The sequence below is a fragment of the Lepisma saccharinum genome, chromosome 20 (assembly GCF_977018435.1).
Source record: "Lepisma saccharinum chromosome 20, izLepSacc3.1, whole genome shotgun sequence".
In the NCBI taxonomy this organism is placed as follows: Eukaryota; Metazoa; Arthropoda; class Insecta; order Zygentoma; family Lepismatidae; genus Lepisma; species Lepisma saccharinum.
In genome coordinates this window covers 50,281,266-50,297,129 of record NC_139248.1, presented here as the reverse complement: position 1 = coordinate 50,297,129, position 15,864 = coordinate 50,281,266, and the positions used below count along the sequence as shown (strand labels likewise).

General features: G+C 39.0%; 1 protein-coding gene across 2 annotated transcripts in view; it reads right to left on the bottom strand.

Annotated features, from left to right (window-relative positions):
• The window catches only part of cutlet (chromosome transmission fidelity protein 18 homolog), a 408,876-nt gene that overhangs the window by 117,493 nt on the left and 275,519 nt on the right, over window positions 1-15,864 (bottom strand). For both annotated transcript variants that reach the window (XM_083141467.1, XM_083141468.1), the window contains exon 18: window positions 9,060-9,321. In XM_083141467.1, the coding sequence (XP_082997593.1) occupies window positions 9,060-9,321 (262 nt within the window). The remainder of the gene's footprint in view (window positions 1-9,059; window positions 9,322-15,864) is intronic.

The following is a 15,864-nucleotide window of genomic DNA, read 5'->3' as shown; positions in this document are numbered from 1 at the left end:
ACAGCAAACATGATTATTAATATGTTAAATAGGTCTGATATTTTAAATTCATGTAACTTATTTGGCTCTTTAGGTTAATCGTGGCGATGGGGGTGAATGACTTAATGAAATTGATAAGGTGGCACAGTCAACGTTTTGGACTCGAACCCGGAACCTTTGGTAGTAATATCGTGATGCGATTATACAACGTATTCGGGCACAGAAGCGGTGTTCATTGGTATTAAAGAAAAAAAAAAAGAAGTGCTAAGTATTTAGTACTGTATTAATGAAAGATAACTGCTACAAATGCTTCAATGAAAGGAATGGATGAATTCGTACGGATCAGTAGACTTTTCACATTTCTTGCTGCCCGACCCTGTGGCCGAGTGGTTAGCACATCGCGCTGCGACGCCAAGGGTCCCGGGTTCGATTCCCGGTCGGGCTTGGTTGTTTGTGAATGTCCATTCATCAATTTCATCATTTCATCACTCATCCCCATCTTCGCAAATTAGCCAAGAGGCACAAAAGGCGAAGTAAAATAAACTAAATCAAATCAAAAAATCAAAAAATCACATTTCTTGCTTGATTTGGTTTTTATCTTACTTTGATTTTCTGTCACTTTTGCCTAATCGCAAAGATGAGGATGAGTGGTGATATGATGAAATTTGTGAAGGGACACTCACAAAGAACACCCATGCTCAGGCCGGGATTCGAACCAGGGACTCCTGGCGTCATAGTGCACTTTGCTAACCACTCTTCCACGGAAGTCGGCTAACACTTCTTGCATGGAAAGAAAAAGAGAGGGAAGCAGTGTGCATAAGAGTGTTGTTTATATATGCACACATTTTATGTATTCACTTCAGTTTGGCTACCTTGCACGTCCTCAACCCCAGCAAACAGATATATATGTAAAAAATGTTCCAAATACATTTCCTGTTCCATCATATCCTTCAATTCAGGGTCCCGGCATCCCCATACTGCAATTTCCATTTCCCTCGCCTATTCTTCAACAACGTGATCACTGTCATCATCATTGCGTTACATTGCTTATAACCCAGTCGCCAAGGATCCAACAACTTTTCCTGCAATCTATCTTATAAGTGAGCTTCCCATTGGTCGGAATTCCTTCTCGCCCCTACCTAGTTTTAGCCGCGGACCAACCAGAAGCGGGGAGTTTGCCATTCGGTTATGTGGAAGCGCCGTGGTTCCCCCTCCCCCCGCACCTCTGGCGTCTCCCTCGCCCTTCTCCAGAGAGAGATCCCGACCCAACACATTACCGTATTAGCATATCAATAGCCACAATATGGAATAGGTAATAAAATAGATCCCATTTGCAGGGATAATGAAGCTGAAAATTTGTTGATATACTGTGGCAGCCATCCTGATTTCCCGTCGCAGGGGAAGACGTGATGGATTTCCTAGAATAACTTGGAAAAACATAGGAAACGTTGTAGCATAAGCCAAACAGGGGGAAAAAAGGGGGATGACTTTCTCCAACTATCTTGATTTAGTAGAACGAAACTTAGGAAGTCCACACGCTGAGATTAAAGCAGCAATGGGGTTGCAAACGGAAGAATAAGTCGAAAAAGAGTCGAGGATAAATGGAAGATGGGAAAGCATCAGAAAATATTTTTAGCCGTGCCGTAAGACAGCCCGTTGAACATGGAAAAGTTATATCCAATGTTTTCGGCTAGAACGAGTCCACCCGACAAGAAACCTCATCTTAATCCCCACAGAAGCACTCCCCACCCCCCCAGTCATTGACTTTCATAAGGCTTAGGTAATCTCCTCATGCCCCTGGATCAGAAATCGAAATTTCACTTATATTTCTTTCTCCCTTCTTCAATTTACCTTTCACCCAGGCGAGGAAGAAGCTTTCAAATGTAATTCATTTCGCAGAAGGAGGGGAAAGATGGAATAGGGAGCAGTCGAACAAACGTACGGTGGCAAATCCGAGGGTTGGTTCTGGCAAAATGCTTACATGCATAATGAACAGGGAACCCACTCGAGTGATGAATGGAGTTGAATTGGTCCACTTTCTTCCAGGATACACTCTATTAGCTCCGCCCGAAAAGTGTATACAATGAAGCCATTCATTTAATGACAGACTTCGATTCAACATTCGCGCTTTCAACAAGACACTTTTCCTTTGTGTTCAGCTTTTTCAAACATTCTCCGGTTCTATTACCCAAGACTCACTTCCCGTGGTCAATCTTCAATTCACGACGTCATTCATGGATTAAGCAATTTCTCTACTTGTTTGCTCAGGCCTGCTCCTATGGCCGCGGGGAGGAAAATATTAGAAGAACTGAATGCATGATCGCACTTAATGGTCTATTTCGTACGGTAAACATTTTACTTGATGCACGTGCGGGCGCACCATCGCAAACAGCATGGGTGCAGAAGAAGAGGCCAATGCTATTTGACTGTTTTATTTCAACCGTGTAAATCCTTAATGCGTGCCTTCAAGACTATAATACCATGTGGGTTCCCGAGTAGATAACGTCCCGTTATCAAAACGCAGAGGGAAGTTCTGCTGAAGGGAACGGTCAAAGACAATTACTTGCAATGACAACATTCGCAGTAATTGAAATTTTAAGTGGGACGGTCAAGTCTTTACACTTCATGAAATTCTACTCAATTTCAGATTTTTTCAGAAATACATTTATATTTTCGAGGATCAGAATCACTTATATATTCTACCTATTCATGTTTAATCAATATTTTAACGCTGTGGGATCCAACTAAAATTCATAGGAGAGAACCATAAGAAAGCTTAATTGTGTGAGTTGAAGCTAAAGTCAACTTGAGTGCCACAGTACATCCAAACATTTAATGGTGTTGTAAATAGGACTTTGACGTATTTAACTTTTATTGCGAAAATAAGGCTACTTTAGAAACTAGTTTAGAAGTTAAAAATAAAACCAGAATGTCTAAAAAGCACCTAAACTGCTCTTGTTATTTCCGCTTTACGTAACTGCAATTGTGGAGACAGTTGTGATTCTACTCACAATTTTAATAAAACCAAAAATATTTTAAGAACGATTTTTTCTTAAACAATAATATAAGTTAGTGTAGTACATAATTTTAACAAATGCAACTGAAACATCATTCTATCTCAACATCTTGAGAAGGCATAGTTTATCTGAATTAAGAATTTGTTGATTCGATTGATTTAACTTATTGTAATTCGCTTCTCTGCCACTTTCGGCAAATCTTGAAGATGAATGGGATAAGATTAAATGAATGAAGGGACAATCACAAACGCACAAGAACAGCACACAACAAGGAGGATTGTACTGCCCGTGAGTCCAGACGCCATTGCTAATCCACATAACAGTACTCAGTGTGACACTTGAATAATTTCTAGTGGGGAGGTTCCTTGTGTAACGTGTAGCAGTGTCCACGTTACAAAAATATATAAATATTTTTTTTATATCTATACTTCTATATGTTAATGGTTGATTACCCAGTAATGTGGAACACACCTCGTATATAAACTATACATCCTGGTGTTAGTTATTAGCTTCAAGAGTTTGTTTCTTTCTGCCAGCAAGCTGAGCTGGAAGTTGTTATCGGTGACAACAATGCAGTAAAGCTATCGCTATTGTAAAAAGGCCAAGCAGACACAATCTTATGAAAACGTTGTCACAGGGAAAAAAACGAAAGATTAGGCTGTCTTTCCCACTCTATATCTGCCGTGTCCCTTGGCGGACAGTAATTAGACTTATATCATAATAATCCCTGATTCTCTAGCTGCAAGACAGTATTTTCAGAATTTCGCTACGTGGACGCAAAAGAAAGTTATGCCCGCAGGAACCAAAACCTGTAACATTTCTTTTAATTACCATTTTTCACGTTGTACAGGGAGGTTATTTCAGTCGTTCACCGCCAGAGTGACGGCCGGTCGGCGGACTCTTCATGCAACAGGTCCCGGCAAATTGCGTTCAGGAAGTCCGTAACAGAAACCGCTTGTTTTCTAATGTTTCCACTTTTCACAATTACAGTTACAATTACAATTGAAATAAGCACGTACCTTTTCGCAAGGATGCTGGAAAATGTGTCCTCCCAAATACAAATATTTCTGGCACCTTATTTCTGACAGAAAATCTTAGATTAGACATCGCTACTTTATCGTCAGTTGTCAGAAAGGGAAGACAGCATCCCGGCGCATAAAGCAAACCGAAAGCGTAAAATGATATTTAAAAGTAATAATAATGATGATCACTAACCTCCTGTGTTATAAGAGATGTTGAAAATGACCTCCTTTAACAGCAATACAACACGTTTCTTAGGTTCAAGAGATCCTGTCTATCTTAATTCCCTGACCACTTTTCTGCAAGAATTCGTTTTCACGTAATTATCGTACATAAAAACTCTCTGTTCAAGACTATATTTGTTTAACGACATAACTAATGAATGAATAACAATTAACACACAATAAAGCACTAGCACACCAACTCAATAACACAGTATAAACAACACGCGTACTGATAAACGCAAACAGAAGTGAACATGAGCTTAGACTCACTACGTCTGGTAGCCGACAGTGTTGCTAACCATTTTTCGGCAATGTCCCTACAGACGTAGTCAAAATGTCCCTACAACTGACCAAATGTCCCTACGCCAAGTAAAGCGACTAAAAAAATTATCACCTCATGAGCATGCAAAACAGAAGATAAAATATACACATTTACTTACCAAATCTTTCTGCTCGGTGCTTCCACAATTAATGAAGGAGCGAATTTACATTTGCCTATCCTAACTTAACCTAACCGTACCTGGAAGCGGCCCCGGCGCCTACCCAGCGTCGAATAACATGGGTACCTGGGGGAAACCCTGGGGGGTAAAGGCGGTCAGGGGCGTGATGCTGATCACATCACCCCCACTCACGACCGGATCAAGAAAGTGTGGGGCGTTACCCTCACACCCCCTATACGCCTTCATGGCGTGGTGCTATGCACAGGGGAACACTTTACCTTTTTTGTACCTGAATGGTTCGTGGGGCTATCCGTCAATCGTTTGTTGGGCTACCCGTTTTTCGAGCCCAAATTTTAACTATGTTTGCCTTGCCTAACCTAACTTAACCTAACCTTACCGAGAATGCTCAGTGGGGCTATTCCTGAATGGTTTTGCGGTAATTGTGATTACGAACCGATAAAAAATATTTTTTTCGTAGCACTTTAACATCATCGAAGACGCCATTTTCGTATCCTGCAATTTTATGATTGATGTAATGTTGCCAAATTTACCTGTAATCAAATCAGTTCTTCTACATCGTGATTGTCGCTGTCACATGTAAGCATGTTCTTTGGGCAATATACTGAAATGAATAAGTTTATTAATTAGCCCTCCTGCACACTCCACCTAACAATCTGTATAACATTAACAACTTTTTTACTGTTCTCTTCCGCTATTCTTACACAATCCATGCTCTCCAAGTATGAAATCAACAGTGTGGCAACGCTGTAGACAGCGTAACTAATTGTAATTTGTTCATATCAACAAATATGGCTACCATACTTGTATACGGAGAATCATTGCGAGAATTGAAATGCTTATTTTACAACTTTTACACGTTAATTAACATTTTTTTCCCCTCACCCCAACATGTTAACTTGAGATAAATCATCACGACTAATTATTTCGTGAGTATAAGACGTAGAATAGAAATTACAGAAGGGTCCGGTATTGGAAATTCTTGCCTTAATGAATAATAGGGGTGTGCGGGACAGAATTTTTTGGGTCGGGACGGGATCGGGACGGTAATTTTTTTAAATCCCGACATTCGGGACTGAAAAATTTGCAATTTCCCGACCAAGTCGGAAAATTTTCGGGACGGGAAATGTTCGAAATTTCCCGAAGCACTGGAAATCTCGAATTTTACAAGTCATTTTCACTTTAAGTGATTGTTTTTGCATTTCTAGAATAAAAACTTACAATTTTCGATAAGTTCCAGAAACTTACAAGGCAGAAAACGTCGAGAATTAACGACTTTTTAAAGTAAAGGATCCCGCACACCCCTAATGAATAACGTTGAGTCGTTTACTGTTGATTATGTTATTTGAAGTCATACATGCTGCTGCTGTGCAGAGATAGATGTTGGTTCGTGATGCTGTATTTCCTGCAGTCTTTAACAATTCTGGTCCCATTTTATTTCCCTTTTTTGTGTAGCAGATAATGAAATGCAACACATATGTTGTATTCAAGTTTGTCTTTTGATTTTGCTGAAAAAGTATTATTATTAAATCTGTTTCTTTATAATGTTCTACACTTCATAAGCATTTATTCTATTCATCTTCCATTAATTTCTTCAGTCCTTCTAGCATGAGCTGTGCCGTATTGACTGCCACCATGTATTTTTCCTCAGCAGCCTTCTTCACTTAGCAACATTTGAGCAATCATCCTTATCTCATTCTGTTCTTGCCTCAGATTCTCCAGTGTTGCTTCCTTCTTTCGTATACTATTAGTTGCATTGTCTATCTCCATCAGCCTTTCCAATTCTTCTGCCTTTTTCCTTTCTTTCATTTCTTTCTCCCTTTGCTAATTGTCTTAAATAGCACACTGTTCATCACAATGGTGATTGTAATGAGCATGAGTTGTGCTTGCCATCTGTAAGACCTCCCGTGTGATATTAACAAGGTATAACTTAATCTCAAATACTTGATATAAAAGAGCATAGTAGGAAATGTGGCCATCAGGCAGTATTATTGGAACATTCCGAAAAATTAAGTTGTTTCTGTTGTTATAAGTCCAAATTTATGCACAGATAGGCTAATCGGGACTCGACCTACAGTTTAGAGTGGGATCCGAACCACTACGTGTCTCCATTTTCGGTAACTGAAGAAAGCTAATACTCAAGAAATGATTTCATCACTGGTTGGAGAAATGGTACAAAATATGCCTTACTTTTAGTCGAATTGTAAAAAACAAATAAATAAATTTCAAAAAAATATAAAGCTCACTGGGAAGATGTAAAGGAATAACAGAATTGCAGTCGCGCAAAAAAAAATACTACTTTACTGACCAAGTTTTAAAAAAAAATACTGACTTTACTAACCATTTTTAAAAAAACACTGACAAATTACAGTCTATGATGAAAAACTGACTTTTACTGATTTTACTAACCATGTTCCACCCCTGCAACTATTCACACACACATTGCATGCTTCGAGCCCTGCCCTGAGCATGGATATTTCTTTGAGAGCATTCCTTCAACAAACTAATCATCACTCATCATCATCGTCGCAATTAGCTAAAAGTTGCAGAAAGAAATACACAAAATTAAAATGTAAGAGTGTAGTAACTATGAGAGACAATAATGAGGGGTATATTTGTGATTGTTGATCTCCGTGGATATGTGTGTAATAAAAACATTATCATTGTGTGCAATGCAACAAAATGTCTAACAGTAAAAAAAAAGGTAATGAAATGTAGAGTCAAGAAATGCGACGCAGAGGGATATTGTCACGGCTGGTTTCAATCCCATGCAGTTTTGAACAGCAGCGTTGTCTCCGAACAAATGCAATTACATGGCAATTGAAATATGATAGTTTCCTTGCATCTGCAACATTGAAATTCCAATGCAGATTTAACTCCTGAAACCACCAAGAGGTGAAGAAACCGGAACTGGGAATGGCCACATACAGAACGGAGTTTAAGGTAGGTTCTACATAAATTATTTTGTTCATTGCACGAACGACCTTTGTTGTACTCACCAGCAGGCGACACCAATGCACCTTTTAGTACAATGCTATTTTTCCCAAAGCTGTTCCAATCCATTTTCGATAAGGATAGCTAAATGCAGATATTAGATCCTAAGAATATCCGTATAGCTCCCGCGCAACTAGCATTTAGTGCTTTTCTTTTTTGTTTATAGAATAAATCCGGGTAATCCGGAAATCCGTTAGGTGATTTGTTGGTCATCCCTAATCTTTGCATGTGGCAGATCTAGTAGAGACGTCGAACAAGCGTTAGGCTTAAGCAAGACACGTGCTAACAACCACCACTACTGAATACAAGGAGTGCACACAGCACGAGAAAAAAAAGTGGGTGTCCAGAGAAAACTTAACCTCGTGAGGTCAGGTTGATGTCAAAGATCGCAAAAACAGAGGGTTTTCTTTCCACAAATTAAAGAGAAGTGTGTACCGGTATCACAAGTAGAAAAGTTAGTTCCATGAGTGAGAGCATCACATTGTTATGGTCTGGTATAAGAGCAGAATGCCGGAAGTTAGTAGAGACAATGACGTGAAGATCAAAGACGGTCTGAAGGTTTTCGGTGGAAGAATAAAACTGTGAAGTGTGGTGAATATTTCTGAAAATTATATTTTCTGTCTTTTCCTATCTAAAGTTACAGACTACCTATGAGCGTCGTTTGCTCAACGATTTCAAATACAAAATTGTCAATGGCAAAATCCGCTGCAACACGCTCTTTCAGGAATTCCTCTTTCGAGTGCCTATACGCACAACACGCAACACAAATCTATTTTACACAGAAAAACTTTTGACTGGAAAGTGAAAAAGATCTCTCCTGTATAATGACCTCCCATTAAGTGTCGACATTTTCTCCTCAAGAGTATGACTTTATGTCTTCCTTCAGAAAAATGTTGATAAATAACATAATAGTGTGCCATATTTTACTTATCTTTGTAATTCTCTTTTGTGTTATTTTTAATTTTGCTCTTTTCATTGTTGACAAATCGGCGTTAAATGGCCATTCGTGCTGTATCTGAAATTTTCTCAATAAATACATCAATCAACAAATAAAATTTTCATGTAGCAAGTTATTAATTAACAATGAACTTTATAAAAAGCAAGAAGAAACACGTCACCTTAAATTTTTGTTACTCAGTGTACTTGTTTCGGGGTTTTACACCCTTTTTTTTTAATTTTCAGGTCAGGATTTTAGATAGCTAAGTGGAATTTTTCCTCGTTTGGGTGGTAACATTGGCATTTGTCCGCATCAGCCTGTGATTTAGATGACAAAACCCGTCCCTCTTTCAATTTCCAACTTCCAGTTTCAACCCAGAGCTCAAGATCGCGCGAGATAAGTACAAAAATATATCGAAAAAGCAACTTACCAGATCTGATTCCACGTTGACCACCTTCGGTTGTAACTTCTGAAGATGATTAGGCATCGAGCCTAGCTTTTGAGCAGCTGTCCTTTCGGCTGCATTCTTTGCCTTCTGTGAGGCGGCTTCGTTTCGTTGAGACTCTTGAAGGCGAGCCTCTGAGCGTCTCATCTTCTCCAATTCCACCTCCCGCGCAATCAACTGCTTAGATCCATATGTCAGAACACGAGAGGGCTTCAAGCCTGGAAATCTCACCAACTCTTCTATATTCCTGCAAAACATTTAAACAAAAAGCTGCAAAAAGTATTGTTGGTTTCATAATGCCTAGTTCTTCTATTGCAATGATTAAAGTTGGCTGATTCCCTACTTAACCAGTCGATAAGGGCGATAGGCTTTGCCTAAAGCAATGGACGTCCCCACACTGCACTGTGGAGACGTGTAGATATCAGTCGAGTTCAATGCCTATACTCTGTCCCCGGAATCTGTGAAACAAGGCTACGTCTAACGGTAGACAAGGGAAGAAAGCGAGTGGGCGCAGCGAAGAAGTAAGTGCTCCTGCTAACAGCTGGTCTGCATTTTCCTCTTCATGCACTCACGGCCCCTCTCACGCGTTAATTGGTCGAGCCCTCTCGAGTCACTACTTGCGCAGACTGGTTTTCGTTCCATTGCTCCAGAGATTCTCTCGACAGTGTGTAGTTGAGTCCTCCCCGATGGCGTAGTGGTAATGTCGTCGCCTTGCAATCAAGGGATTCTGGCTTCGCTACTCGGTGGAGACACGTGGTGGTTCGGATTCCACTTTAAACTGTAGGTCCAGTTCTGATTAGTCTTTCTGTGCATAAAGTTTACTCAAAAACAAACTCAATCCACGCCTAGTTGACAACACACGTGAAATACTTTGTGAAAATGCATGAAGAGGAAGATGGGCTTTCAGTATCAGCTTCCGTAATTGTTATTTCTATCAATAGTCCGCGGAGGTTTTGGATTCGTTCAAGTCTGAAAAGTCGAAATAAATATATCGGAAGTGATTTAATAGCAACCCTATCAACATCAATTTACGGCTATGCTTGTACGGTTTCCAATTAATACCACTGCCATAATTTTTCTACTTCTCGAACTTCTAATGCATTTTCCCTCCTTGGTATATTCTCTGTTATTGGGAGGTGTGCAATGCATTCAACCATCCACGATTTTGGTCTCCCCATGCCCCTCTCCCCACGAAAGTACATGCAGAATTGCGGGAAATGAAATTAAGGAGCATTATTTGCTTCTGTAGGTATTCAATCCATGGAAGTGTGACTCCACTCATAAAACATACGAAAAATATATCAACATTAGCAACAGACACTGAAGAAAAAAGGAAACAAAGTTTTCAGGTTCGTTCGGTATAGATTCCTTTGAAGTAGACTGCTCCTAGTCGGTTTGCAATCATCATGCCGATCGTACTCATTCGTTCAGCTTTGCCGATCAGCATAATGGAGACGCGCCTTTGCGTTACTCGTGGCGACGTGTAATGAAATACAGGGACAAAACTATGGAATATGTTCAGGTCGAGATTAGAACTCAGAATCATTTATAAATAAGGACATCGATTTTTCCAAAATAGGCATTATTTTTCAACAAAATCCTCGTTTAGTACACATTCTTGAGTAATATATTACCTACAATTATACTTCCCTTCTGCAGGATTGTGAAAAAACATTTTTTTTTAAAATAAAAACAAAAAAACATTTTTTATTTAAATCGGGTCTTTTTTGTTTATTTTAAAAACTTGTTTTGAAGTGTAGTATTTTTATTAGAATATACAAATCAACTTCTTGTACATAATTAAAGGAATATGAGGCACAGATGAATTGTAGTGTCACCTCTGTCCTCTATACAACTTTTACTAAGCCTCTTGTGTTGTAATTGAAAACTATACCGATCTGCCAGTTAATGTCCCTAATTTTAAGGACAGAGAAAGTGAAAAAGCAATACTTATACGCACAGAATATTACACAAATAAATGCTTTTTATAAGAGAATATAACAATATATATATATATATATATATATAGGGTAACCGGCTACAATAACGCCATGGATGCAATAACGCCATTTGATTTTCAACTGTTTTCTACAGGAAGACAAAGCATGTGGCAGCACTCTGCAGCATGCCTTGGTGTAGAGGAAAGGTTGTTGTTGCTAGACACCGATAATTGTCGTTCTGTTCAATGTGTGTTTTGTTTTGTGCTTCTTTAGGGAAAACGCTAACAGGATTTCAACAACGGAAACGTAAGTGAAGTTTTTTTGTTTCCTTGTACTACATATCGCTAGGCAGGCATGCTTATCAGAGTTTTTGTAGGGATTTTTTCTGGAATACAGTGTTCCATGAGGAGTGTATTTACCATGTTCTTACGAGCTTCATGTTTAGCAGGGAGCACTGGCGTGGTGGAATGTGTCCGCTCTTGGTTGGCTACAATAACGCCGTACGCGAAGGATACAATAGCGCCATGGTTTTCCTTCTAAAAATAATTATCAGTAATGTGGTGTTGAAAGAAGTGTGCGTTGCTATTACGTACTCCGGTCCTTAAAAATACTTTTCCATCTTATTTCAGTAAAATGGCACGTTATAAATCACAAGGAATGAGAGGTTTGTGGACACAGGAACAACTGTTGAGGGCAATAAATGCTGTAAAGGGGGGACTAAGTGTGAGTGCTGCTTCGCGAGAATATAGTATTCCACGAAGGTCTCTGCGAGACAACCTACTGCGCAAAGTCCACGTCAAACGTTTAGGACGATCACGGGTTCTAACATCGGAGGAAGAATCACATCTTGTGCAAAGGATTAAAAGAATGCAACAGGTTGGATTCGGACCGACTCGCCGAACGGTGTGCAAGTATGTGTTCAGATATTGTGAAGCAAAGAACATCAAACATCGATTCAGAGGAAATAGTGCTGGCAGACGTTGGTTCGAAGGCTTCATGTTACGTCATCCGGAACTTTCTGTCCGATCTCCTGAACCACTTAGCTATGGGCGTCTAATGAGATTTAATAAGGAAACTGCTGGATCTGCATCGCAATCAAATGAGCAGGTACAAACTGGCGATAAAGACCTCAATCCCCAGCCGTCAACATCACATGAATGTGCCTCTGAAGCCGAAGCAAGTAGGCCTGGTGTGTCTTCAACATCCAGTGACATCTACTTCCATGAACTCCTTTCAACTCCACATATTAAGCGAACTCAACCAGGAAGAAATAGATCAAAAAACGTGCATGCAGTGCTAGTGGATAGGAGTCTGTTCACAGAGCGTCCCAAAGTAAAAGATAAAGCTTCAACATTACCAACAGGTGGACAAAGGAAGGATATTAGTTGTAAGGGGAAGGGCAAACGGAAGGGCAAAGGCAAAGCTAAAAGCGGAGACAGCTCCGACTACTGTGTTTCATGTAAAGGATACTATTACGACGATGCTGGTAAGGACATTGATTGGTTGCAATATGTAAATTGTAATGGTTGGTTTCATGAATCATGTGACAATATTTTACCTCTTACTGGGTACTACTATTCCTGTTCAAACTAATATTTCTTGTTTTGAATGTTTTTTCGTCCATCCTTTCATTTTTCCTTATAATATATATGGGTAAAGATACCCTGGCGTTATTGTATCCTTAGTGCCTGCAATACCGCCATTACACTTTGAACAGCATTTTTATTTTTTATTTCCTTTGTATTCAGTTTGTTGAAAGATAGTTATATCCTGTATAATCACGAGATGTACAGCTACTAAAAGTACGTAGCATTATTTTTTTCTCTGCTATTAAATGTGCTATTTTTAAGAAAAAGTGAAAAGGGTGGCGTTATTGTAGCCGGTTACCCTATATATAAAACAACACTGATTTTCATTACGAACTGCCTCTAAATAGATTGTTAATTTTATTCTATCTTACTCTACCTTACTTGAAAACTTTTCTCAAATTGCATTATGACATAACACTCAATAATAAGAACATAAATGTATAATTCACGTGCTATCATAGAAAACAACATTTTTTAAATGAAATTCTGTCTAATAGTGGTCGATTGTTACCATGTTTGGAGTAATATAATAAGTAAGTTATGATAATATATCAAAGAATATTGTGCAATTGCAAGTCTGTTGTAAGTTGTAACTTTCTTGTTCAAAAACATTTCAACTTTCAATTAACAAAAAAATACCAAGACCAGTTAATCAAATATTCATATCTGCCATACCAACTAGATGTCAACTTCTTCTTCATGCTTTTCGTTAAAAACTTTAAAAAAAATGGCAGCTATGAACGAAAATACCAGCTTAGCTCCCTTTTCGGTTCCCAAACGGCTTCTAAGCGATGACTGAACAACACCAAACGACGAAAATTGTTTTTCAACGCCAGATGTGGTTGCTTGTGCAGTTAGCAACTGTTCGATAACGGAATATAAATCACAGTCATATTTGTCTATTTGAGATTTGTGGCATTTACACCATTCATATACTGACACCTGTGTCGTTACTGTAGAATTAAAATAGGGTTCGTTAAATGGTTTGCTTTAACTTTCAAACTTTACAATAAAAGGAAACGTTTGAGGATATCGGGTTCTTGCAAACTCTAAAGCATCTTCTTTTCCTTATCTGTTAAATCAATTCCTGTAACTTTTCTTTTGGATCTAATAAGAAGGCTAAGAAATGAGCTAGAAAAAGAGCCATATCGAAGCGATTGCTGAATTTGGAGAGAGCACCTTCCTTCTTGTCTTTTATATCCTTCTCCTGCAATTGAAGTTCAAGATTTTTCCATATTCTTACTGAGTCTCCTATAGTGCAATTATCCTTCTGCACCTGATCAAGTTCAATAGCTACAGGTTTAAGAAGATTTAGAATATTAAGCTGTAATGCTTACATGAACTGAATGTTCTAAACGAAAACGGATCCTTAAACAACAGTTGATTAAAAAAAAATAATTAAAAAAATGGTTTATTTAAAAAACCAACTGGTTAAAACCAAGCTGATTTAAATCGCTCAACCAACCCTGCCCTTGTGCTTTTAACATAGTATTTCATATTGGTGACAGTCTCATACATTGATTATTGAGGAAGTTATTTTTGCATTACTCTAAAGCTCGGTAGATACCGTCATTTTTTGCAATAATTAGATGTGCGGTCGGTGATTGTACTACTGTACGAAATGATTCTTGTTTCGGGAACAAATTTACAGTTTGAAAATATTTGTCACAAATGTGAATATTATTTAGGGGGGAGAGTATAAAATCATCCCTGGAAGGGATGAAAATTTACCGCAACTGCTAGGTAGGGTCTTCTGGGTGGTCCCTTGCTTCCCCTTGCCAATTCATACCCTGTTTGTATCATATCAAAGCACACCCCCATCCAGAACAATTCCCGTGCATGTGCTTATTGTAAATCGAAAAGCTAATGGGGAGATAAAGAGACAGGGAGAGAGGGAAGGAAGAAACGGTAACATGTAACCCCATTCTGACACTAGGAAACTCATTGACTTTCTCGTCATGGCTACTGTACTGCACGCATAGGATATGGATGGTCGAACCACGTTAATCTCGTTACCGGGAACCCAGATTCAACGTCAAGTATCCGGGGTAAATATTTCATAAGGTTCGTTGAGTCCAGAGAAATAAAACCTTTAACGCAGGCATCCGTTACCTCTGCTTGTTAAACCGATTAAACCGGCATCCCCGCACTTACATTCAAAATGTATTGACAAGGGCTCGGTTTTCCCCACGGTTCGGTACGTTTCGCTTATCCGTTATCAGAAGACCTTTGGAATATTTCAGGACGACAATCGCCATGTAGCTCATTGTTCTATTTCCAGGGTCGCTGGAACGATTGATTTACCCTTGGTACGATTCAAATTGCATGTCCTGATAATCCTTACAGTTATTCCCCGAGCATCTATTCCCAATCAAACTGGAAGTTAGGAGAGGATAAAACAAATGGGAAGAATACAGGGCGGGTCAGAAAAACCTACTTGATTTCTAAAATGATAAAACACAGTAGTAAATAAAAAGAGTTCGTCTTTATTCATTTGCTAGCCTTACAGCCATATGTATGGCATTATCATGGAGAGAAAAAAAATGATCTACACCAACATTAGGTGCGGAAAATACATCTTACAAATTGCGCCAATTTTGGTCCACACACACTGGTCGCTGAATCTTCTAATCACATTTTGCATCGTGTTTCTCGGCATGGCGGCTATTCTACGTGGCTACCTCCTCTTCTACGACCGCACCACGCGACGCGACGCAATAACAAAACAACAATCGGCAGGTTTTTATTTTTTCCTTCCCCAGAAAAAAAGATAAGTTTCAGCGACTGACTCCAGCAGTGACTCCAAAATCGGCGTCATTTGCAAGATCATATTTTCCGCGCTTAATGTTGGTGTAAATCATATATTTTCCCCCAATAAGGCATACATATGGCTGTAAGGCTAACACATGAATAAAGACGAACTCCTTTCTTTTACTGTGTTATATCATTTTAAAAATCATGCAGGTTTCTCTGCCTCACCCTGTACTAACAAGGTAAACATGGAAATGGCTTCTCGATCCAGCGATAACAATTCATATTAGAATTGACGGGATACGGCGATATGCATATACAATATCATTGATCTTTACTTCTACGTTTTGGGCGCATCTTATTAAATTTTTTCATTATTGTAGAATAAGAAGTGATCTTTTAGAAAGTCATAAAGTCAATCTCACTTCCACGTGGTATACCTCCGTAACTGCAATATTGCAGACTAACGAGGCTCTGGCGCCTGAACCTACAGTCAGTACAAGTGTAATC